Source organism: Thunnus maccoyii, chromosome 20, assembly GCF_910596095.1.
Source record: "Thunnus maccoyii chromosome 20, fThuMac1.1, whole genome shotgun sequence".
In the NCBI taxonomy this organism is placed as follows: domain Eukaryota; kingdom Metazoa; phylum Chordata; class Actinopteri; order Scombriformes; family Scombridae; genus Thunnus; species Thunnus maccoyii.
In genome coordinates this window covers 1269611-1279295 of record NC_056552.1, presented here as the reverse complement: position 1 = coordinate 1279295, position 9685 = coordinate 1269611, and the positions used below count along the sequence as shown (strand labels likewise).

The following is a 9685-nucleotide window of genomic DNA, read 5'->3' as shown; positions in this document are numbered from 1 at the left end:
GTTAGTTGTACCATATCTGATACTTTTCATAACTTTTGTGTGAACTAACATTGTTGTGCGACCCAGTTTGTTTGGAGCAGACATGGTCCAGTTAGCTCGATTGCTAACTGAGGAGAAATGTTTTGTGTATTCCTGACATCTATGGTTAAATGTGTTTCCTGTCTCAATAATTCCCGCTGAATCTTAACAGACTGACTCTCGATGCCCATCAGTGTCAATGTTTTTACCTTCTTCATGCTCGACAGTTATTTATGGATTTATGCTGTGATAAAAAATGTTCCTGTGTCGTGCAAGTCTGGTTTGCTTGACGAATTTCTATACAGACAAGTTTAAAATAAATATTTTTGCTATTAACACGTTTTTGTCGTGTTTGTTTATCATGTTGGAACCAACGCAGCATCACTTTTTACTGAGGATTACTTAAGAGATTAAAGGATAAGGGAACGTTCAAATATTTCAAACTGATGTGTAAATTAAGGAGGAAGTCATTCATTATCTAATTTAACCCTTTTACTTTTAAGGGGTTTCATTTTAGCCCATTTGAGAAACCTTTATATACAGTAACTTAAAGGGTAATGAGGTGATTTTCAATATTTCTCTTATTGTCAGCAAATCTAATGTTTGGATCCAAACCAACAATGAACTGATCTACTAACAAGTATTGTGTTTGTATCAAAGCCTGATATATCTTATTCCTCCGTTGTTGTTCCAAAAACTATTAAAAACACGTCAGTGAGTCACACCGCTGCACTGGGTCACATGTTCCTTCATCGTGAAGAGTACAAAGAACAGCATCACGTTTTCAGTCTTCAGAGAGTAGATCTGTGTAAAGCAGTGAGCGTGTGCAGGAACGTGGTTGTTTACAGCTTCATTAGCTTGTTGTGCTTTTTATATCACAATCTCTGGACTTTGAGCTGAAGGTCCTTGAGAAATTAATAGATGATGTGATAATCTTATCGCTGTTATTAGTCTACATGAGATTTGCTGACAAGAAGAAAAATATAGAAATCATCAGAATTAAATCTTAACACCTTCAATTTGTCAATTAAGTAATTTTTGGTTTTTGCCTTTTTTAATTAATGGACAAATAAAAGGATCTCTGGCTCAGCTTGATTCAGATTAAGGTGTCAACAGTGTTTTCAGAGGCAAATTAAGAATTCATGGTATTTTAAGGGTCTTGTTCTATAGTGAAATGATCTGGAAACTGAACTCTGTTCTCATTGATTTGTTGGTATTCTGAAGGAAATCATCCTGAAAAACCCCCAAAACAAAAAATAGATGTGAAGAAACAGAAACGCCGAATCCATTTTTATTGACAGTTATTACAATTTACCTGAAATGTTTTTTTGTTTTCTCATACACACATTATATATATATCTATATATCTTACATCTATTGATTATTGATGGCATATTACACTTATGATCAAATATAAAATATATTCTGGTGAATAATTGGATTTGAATTGAATTCAACAGAAATTGTGAATTAAATTATATAATTAAGTAATTAAATTAAGTATCATTAAGTAATACATTTCATCTGTGTAGTTCTGTACATAATTAAATACAATAATGAGTAACATCAAACCTCTTCATAGACAGCGGGAATAATCTCAAAGGTTATTTCTACTCACTCATAAGACACAATATTTCTTCCTGGTTTGTTTTCTCAAATAAATTCAGACACATTACTGGAAACTCAAACATTTTTTGGAGGCACAGATGAGGATAAATGCCATGTTAGAAAAAACATTTCTTGGTTTTTTCTCAGACTTTTTTTTTTTTAATTCTGAATTCAATCCCATAATTCTTTCTTTGTTTGAGATATAGTGGATTATTAAATCAGTCTTTCGTGTGACCCTGATGCTCTTTTGGGTGTAGAATTGATAATGAGATTTAAGTTTTAAATGTTTTGCCTTAAAACCAAACGTTTAATTTCTGTCAGAATACTGAAAGTTGATTTTCAGCTGGACAAACTGTTTCAGGTCATGAAAACACTTGAAAAGTCATGGATCTTTATATTCCTGCACCTCAATGATCAGGGGGATGAGTGACGTCACTGATAGTAAAAGCTGGCGGTGACTCTGAAGACGTCTGACGTGCCTTCGTACGGCGTGATGACGGGTCGCAGGCCCTTCATCTGCTTGTAGTGTCCGAAGTGTTTGATCCTGTAGGAGCCGCTGGGTGTCAGCGGAGGAATGTGCCACTCGACCGTCGCGTTACTCTGCCGGTTCGCACCCTTCAGCCAGTGAAACCTGCGTTAAGACACATTAAAGGTCATTCCCAGCAGAGGCTTGATTTACATTTTTTTGGGGCCTTTTGATAAAAATATACTTCCAGTTTCTGCTCCAGAAGAAGGAAAACCTCATTAAAAACCATCTAATATTGCTGTTTATTCAATATTTATGTTTTTAGGTGCCTTTAACAAACATCGTTTGCCATAAGTCCTACAGGTTTGTTGGCACGTGCCCGACAGAGGAAACGAGTCCATGAGCAAGTGGCGGCGAGTTCAGACATGTCTGTAATAACAGCAGAACAGATAGAAGTCTTTACACAGCTCAGATTACAGCTGCAAACAGCGACAATGACTGCAGGAGGAAGCACAGAGGAGGTTTATGGATGTGGATGAAATCAAGTTACGATGATGTAAGTACCCAAGCTACTGGTGCAGTTCTTTTAATGGGAGCTGTAGTGTTTTGATTCTTGTTTGACTTTGTTAAATTCACAAAGGTTTAAATGTCTCACAGCAGCTGCTGTAGTGGAGCTGAACGCTCTGAGAATATGGAAAGAAAACTCCAGGAACACGCTGCCTTTTTTCACAAAAGCTGATGAAAGAAACATTGAATAAGAGATTGTGTTGAGTTCAAGCAGCAACCTCCAGGGCTGAAAAATGAAGCCAATGCAAGTGCCAAAAATTGTAGTTCCTAGAATGGCCACTTGACGCCGAAAATGCCCAACTTTACAGCAGAAATAAACATGTTTACAGCCTGGTACAAAAAACGGTTTTGGTCTCTATAGCTTATTTCCCTGTATGGTGGATGAATTTTTTTATAACTCATTCATTTGGCCCACCTCAGCTCCACCTCTTTGCCCATTTAGGATTAACTGGGAGTGAGGCGGAGCCAGGCACTGCCAAGATGGCGATGATCGGAGCCGCCCACTTTGAGCTTCAAAACTGCTCTTAAGAAACCAATGGGTGATGTCATGGTGGCTACATCCATGTTTTTTACAGTCTATGGTTGAGTTACAGGAGCTAGAGATGAAGTGATGTCATGGACTTCGGCTGTCTCTTACTTTTAGTCTGTGATTGTTCAGAAGCTGTGTTCACTATTGTTCACTGTCTGGGTGTAACTTGAGCTAAAATGCAGCTTCAACATTAACACAGTTTTAATGCTTTAGCAAACATCTGGAGGATTTACAACATTAATCCTGCACTCATTCTGACCCTTAACACAAAAGATTGCTAACTCAAAGTAATGTTAAGCTAAAGTTAACATCACATTACACTACGTTAGCTTAGCTTTTTATAAATATGCCCGTGCTGACTGCGATTTTTCAGATTTTGTCGCTGCTTCTTGTCTGATTCTCAGTGGATTGTAGATGAACTTAGTCCATAAATGTGTAACATCAGATAACATTACTGACAGAGACAATAATTACTGAATGAAGATGCTTCTTATTAACATCAGAGCAACTGCTATTTTGCTGCCCTCTAGTGGACGCAGTAATTATGACAGGAAAAAGGAGGAAATTAGGTGGCGCTATTATCGAGCGGCAAAGTTCCTGTAGGGAGCAAATCTGGATTTTCTAAAAACTTTGAAATTACTTGAATTCTGTCAAACACAAACAAAAAAAATGTTGTTGCTCCTTTTTTTTGATTCTTGTAAAGATTTTTTGCGTCATCAGATTTTTTCATGTGTTATTTACAGTGTTGTAGTACTTTGCAGCATCAGCACCTCCACATATAGTACACACACCTGGTCTCCCATGATGCATCAGTGTGGACGACTTCCCAGGTGTCTGTTCTGTTGTCGTAAATCTCCACGGTAACAAAAGTCTTATCTCTCTAGCAAGAGGTGAGAAGATAGATGAGGTCAGAGAGGAAAGAAAGTAAAAAAGACACTACAGAAAAATATACAAGAATATAATGAGAACAAAGAAACAAGAAAGAAAAGCAGTTTTTGGTCTTACGATGTCTCCAGAGTGTCGGGGGTTTCCTGCTACAAACGTGACGGAGACAACATCACCCTGAAAAATATACAAAAACACATTAAAATACTTTTATTTACTGTATGTATGTCAACAAAAAATAAAAATACAAACTTCTGTTTGGACCCTGTAACAACATGAAACCACAGGTGTGCAACTATTTTTAATCCAGTTTTAAAAAGCAGGATTAAAAAAGTTCAGTTGTAGTTAAGATGCATTTGTCTGATCTTCCTGTTGTGAAAAATACAGCTGGGTGTCATCAGCATAACATGACAGGAAATAGATTCAAACTGACAGAGAAAATGACCAAAGAGCAGCATCTGAAAAAAAAAGTGGTCCATGTACTGAGCCCTGAGGGACGCCACAGAGCCGAGTGTTATCAGTGGAACAGGTGTGAGAGTGTGAATGTATGCATCCTACCTGTCTGTAGATGGGGTAAACCTGCTTTAGGATGTCTCCAAAGCTTCTGTTCGCTGGTTTTCTGTCAACAGACGCTGCAGGAAGCAGATTGAAGAGATTATTCTGAAAGAAAGGAGGCGGAGGGCCGACCGGAAGCTCCGACACTCTGTCCTGAAAACACAAAAACAGTTATTACATTTAAATGACACTGTGATGATCATTTTGTTATTGTAACTTCAGCTGAAGGAAATCCGGATCTCACTGGGGGTTAAAATGGTAGAAAAACTAATGATGTGGAAATCCTGTGACGTTGCAAAGGTTGAGCAGGTACAGAGAGTGCTTGAACTGGGTATCAACGTGTGTTCAGACAGAAAGCAAAACTAATTTTCAGCTTGTTTCATTCCGTGTTGGTTCACCCCGAACGGTCAATGTACAGACAGCGTAAAAGATTTTATTCTTCAATATGATCATGTAGTAGAGAAATCTAAATGTAAGAAATAAACTGAAACTGCAGAGAATAGTAAATGTCACTGCAAATGATAGTGAAGCCCCAGAAGTGAGAAAAATGAACTGAATATAACGAGTAAAGCTTCCTGGATCATTAGTGATCCTTCCCACTCTTTTACCCTCAGGGAGGTGCTACAGACGTCAGACAGTACGAACAAAAATGTGTTCAGCACAGCAGGTTTTTCTTGCAAATGCAGTTAGGATGCTAAATGCGTCACCAACTCTGAATTTCACAGTTACCCCTCTCCCATTTTATTTTATCACACTGTATTTTTACTTAATTTATGTTTTAAATGATGTTACTTGATGTGTGTTGTTGCTGCTTGTCCTCATCATCGTACTGTTTTTTATTGTTCTTTCACACTATGTGGCGAAGCCAAAGGTTATTTTCCACAACTTGGACAAAAAAGTTCCTGACCAATAGACGAAATGAATGCTGAAATGTGACCCCGACTACACACTGCTTTTTGTAAGACGTCAAAAGCCAAAAAGGTTGGAAACCACTGGTTTCATCTTTAACAATGTGTTGTATTTTAAAAGCTTGTTATATTATCCATTGTGTCAAATCTTCATCTGAAAAGTAACTAAAGCTGTCAAATAAATGTAGTGGAGTAGAAAGTACAATATTTCCCTCTGAAATGTGGGAAGTACATTTGTTTTTCTCTAAAATTCACCTAATTTTCTGTCTGAACACAGTCAGAGTACCATCACCTGAATACCGGTAAAACAACTAAAATAAAAAACAACAAACAAACAACAAATGGATTCATTGCAAAGCATAAGGGCCACTCATGTCTGCAGTTTATGTTTACATTAATTATTTAAGGTGTTATCCACCCAGTCACACCTGTGCGATGGCTCTGGCCAGACCTCGGTACTTCTGCAGGTAAGCACTGAGCGTGTGCGGACCGTAGATGGTGGAGGCTCCTTCATACCGCTGAAGCTGAAAAACACAGATCGCAACTCACCGTCAGCACAGACACAAACTAACAGGTTTCCTCCTGCTGCCGGTGTTTGTGCTAAGCTAGGCTAAACACAACTTATCTCTGTCCCCACGTAACGTTTCATTTAATGTTGCAGTTATATTTTCCTCTGCTGGTAATGTATTCACAGTACAGGTTTATGCTCTGGCTTGTACCTTTGACTTTTTTTAATCAAAGAATCAGATGTTCATCTTTTATAATGATGATGATGATGTGTGTGTACCTGGTACTCCTCATAGGTGGTGATGTAGTGTGTGTACACGTTACTCAGACCAGCGATCACCACCTCAGAGTCCCTGAACATCCCCTCTGACTCCAGCTCCTAACACACACACACACACACACACAGACACACACACACAGTATTGTCACATGACTTGTTGCAGTTGTTAAAGTGCGATGATGTTTGTGTTCATCTCACCTGTTTGACAGCTTCTCTTAACCTCCTCCCTGACATGGTGCTGTTAAAACACACAGAATAAAGCCACAACGTCAGGATCGAGTCATGTAGTCATGTAGTCAGAAGTATCATCAGTAATATTAATTCTACTGTTATCAGTATTATTAAACCTGTATTAACTGATGTCAGGTAGTGAACTCAGCTTTTAAGTTGATATGTTGATCTTGTTAGCAAACAGAGTCGTGTTTCTGTCCAATATTCACTCTCTTTTAGCTCTGTTTTTACTCTCTACCAACTCCTGAGGGAAATATCTGGCTCTTTAGCTGCTAAATGCTCCACTATGTTCACCAGCTAGTCTACAGCTAACTGTTAGCAGGTAGTGTTCAGCGGCTTTTTACAGCTTTGTCTCTGAAACGACGCTATGAGACGCTGAGAGTGAACCAGAACAGTAAAGCTGCAGCCGGACAGATAAACAATGAGCTGAAACTCACTATAAAGCTCCGTCAAGCCGAGAGGAGCTGCAGAGTCTCTGATGATTCTCTATCAGTAGTATTATGAGGAGTACTATCAGCTGTATAATCATCAGTACTATTTTTAGTAGTGGTAGTCAAATGTTGTTACGTCATTTCTCCAGGAACTGCGATGACAGCTACGGAGCCGATTGTGATGATCTGAACGTCAACAACCTGAGGGTGCCAGGGCAGAGGCCAGTTCATCTGCACACACACACACACACACACACACACACATTCATTCAGTTTTAATTTGCAATTTTTTTTCAAAATGTATCTGACGTGCTCTGATTGTATCTCTGCTTCTTCTTCTTCACCTCTCCAGTACTGAACAAGATGGGTTTGGGTCGGTGACATTCCTGCGTCTGATTGGACGGCTCGCCCAGGAGAGCGTCTCGGATCCCGTCCCAGAATGGGTCGCCTACAACGGCGCCTACACAAAGAGAGAGAGAGAGAGAGAGAGACTTTTATCTCAGTAAAACAGCAAAAAAACAGCAGAATCAGGGTTTCAGTTTGAGCTTTGCTTTACTTGTTTTTATCTTTCTCTTTGTTTTGTGCTTTATGTGATTTGGCTGCTATAACTTAATAAAGTATTCTATCTATTAAATTCTTTTTTCATTCTTCGCACAGCCACTTCTGTCTTTTTTTCATGTGAACAAACCATTGCAGCACCGTGAATGTGTTTTCGAGGAGAACTCGTTTGTTTGAAGCAGACTGAAACCGTTCAGAGTAGAATAACAGCAGAATCACCCTGAGTGAAGTTGAGGTCTCCTCCTCCGTCTGTCGTTCCTGCTGCAAAGCTGTGACCCAGAGCTGGTTTACAAGTGCTGACCTAAAACACACAAACACACACATGTATATATATATATATATATATATATATATATATATCTGTGAAAAAGGTTTTGTCTGTTCAGTAGCTGAATCTCAAAGTTCAGGATATTTAAATACTCTCAGCTACAACCCGCAACTTCAACAAACACCAAGTGGAATATTTACTCAGCCTCTTGCAAATTGGTGGTGACGCAAAAGCCACTTTTGCGTCACCATATTTTAAAAATATAACATTGTATTTACTAAGAAGCTCAATAAGATCTGATGTTGGGCTGTTTTGACGCCTGTTGCCCAGGTGGAAGTGTTTTCTGCTCTAAAACTTTGAATACAGGGTTGGAGAGAAGACACTTTTGGATCTGCAGGCGTGTTTTACTCCTGTATGTGAAGAAAACTGAGTTAAAGGGAACATTTTTTGCAATTTTCTGTATATATCCTGCTCTGATGTCGGATGTTAAACATGTTCACAAACGTATGTAGAAATGCTGCCTGTAAGTCAAAAGTCAAGGCTTCAACCTACTGACTTTTGACTTTTGGCTCGTTGCACATGCTCATAAATGGCTGGCTGTACTGTAGCCTTGGTTGCTAAGGTTGTTTCTAATGTGGTTGCTAAGATCTGATTCAGCTCCAACATGTACGGATGGATTTGAGAAGTTGACATTTGGAGTAAAGAAGGAGAAAAAGAAGTGAAATCCTGCTACTATAGTTTGTTTACGTAGCCTCCGGAGCCGGAGGAAGCTTCCTGAAGCTGACCAATCAGAACAGAGTGGGCTCATCAGGAGGCGGGGCCTTAAAGAGACAGGAGCTAAAACGACCTGTTAGAGACAGAGGCTGAACTGAGAGGCTGCATAAAGGACCAGTAGAAGATCAATAAGGAGTTTTTATTCCAGTAGAGCCCCAGAATATAAATATAGAGGCTGGACATGTGCAGAATATGTGTCCTTTAAATCTCTTGATAATCAGCTCAACAAACAGATCAATGAATTATGAAAAATCAGTGGGAGATTTTTGGTAAAACTTTAAAAATCATTTGACAAGATTGTTTTTGTAAACAGGTTATAAAACAGTTAATAACTGTCAGCTTTGGTCACATCACACTTGACTGGAGATGCTGAGAAACATTAAAAGTAAAGTAAAATATGCAGGATGAGCTGAGGGAAACAGGAAATAACTTCCTGCTCTGTAGTCTTGTGTTGCTGAACGGAACTAAACTCACTTTGTAATATTAGTTTAAATGATTTCTGTGTCTCTGTTATTTGTTGAATGTGTGTGTTCTGTGTGTGTTTTGCTGACCGTGTGTGTGCTGTTGATCTGAACAGTAACATCTGTCATGTTGACCCACTGATGAGCAGAGTGAAGGAAACCAGTCACCTCCTCCACCGCGCCGGCATACAGCTCCTACAGGAGGCAGCGACATGTTGGCGTCATTTGTGAAGACAGCGTGTGTTTATCTGTTTAATGTAACCTTCAAATAAAAAACAGACAGACAGACAGACAGGCAGACAGACAGGCAGACAGGCAGACAGACAGGCAGACAGACAGACAGGCAGACAGGCAGACAGACAGACAGGCAGACAGACAGACAGACTGGCAGGCAGACCAACAGACAGACAGGCAGACAGACAGACAGACAGACAGACAGACAGGCAGACAGGCAGACAGGCAGACAGACAGACAGACAGACAGGCAGACAGACAGACAGACAGACAGGCAGACAGGCAGACAGACAGACAGACAGACTGGCAGGCAGACCAACAGACAGACAGGCAGACAGACAGACAGACAGACAGACAGACAGACAGACAGACAGACAGACAGACAGGCAGGCAGGCAGACAGACAG

The 9685-nt window shown here is 39.6% G+C and overlaps 1 protein-coding gene across 1 annotated transcript in view; it reads right to left on the bottom strand.

Annotated features, from left to right (window-relative positions):
- Positions 1 to 1344: 1344 nt before the first annotated feature.
- The window catches only part of asah2 (N-acylsphingosine amidohydrolase 2), a 22465-nt gene continuing 14124 nt past the window's right edge, over positions 1345 to 9685 (bottom strand). Inside the window, exons 13-23 of the mRNA XM_042398052.1 lie at positions 9137 to 9241; positions 7763 to 7844; positions 7330 to 7445; positions 7122 to 7216; positions 6522 to 6561; positions 6324 to 6422; positions 5965 to 6060; positions 4632 to 4781; positions 4194 to 4250; positions 3980 to 4068; positions 1345 to 2257 (exon numbers count right to left, since the gene is read on the bottom strand). Coding sequence (XP_042253986.1) covers positions 2059 to 2257; positions 3980 to 4068; positions 4194 to 4250; positions 4632 to 4781; positions 5965 to 6060; positions 6324 to 6422; positions 6522 to 6561; positions 7122 to 7216; positions 7330 to 7445; positions 7763 to 7844; positions 9137 to 9241 — 1128 coding nt within the window. The 3' untranslated portion in view covers positions 1345 to 2058. The remainder of the gene's footprint in view (positions 2258 to 3979; positions 4069 to 4193; positions 4251 to 4631; positions 4782 to 5964; positions 6061 to 6323; positions 6423 to 6521; positions 6562 to 7121; positions 7217 to 7329; positions 7446 to 7762; positions 7845 to 9136; positions 9242 to 9685) is intronic.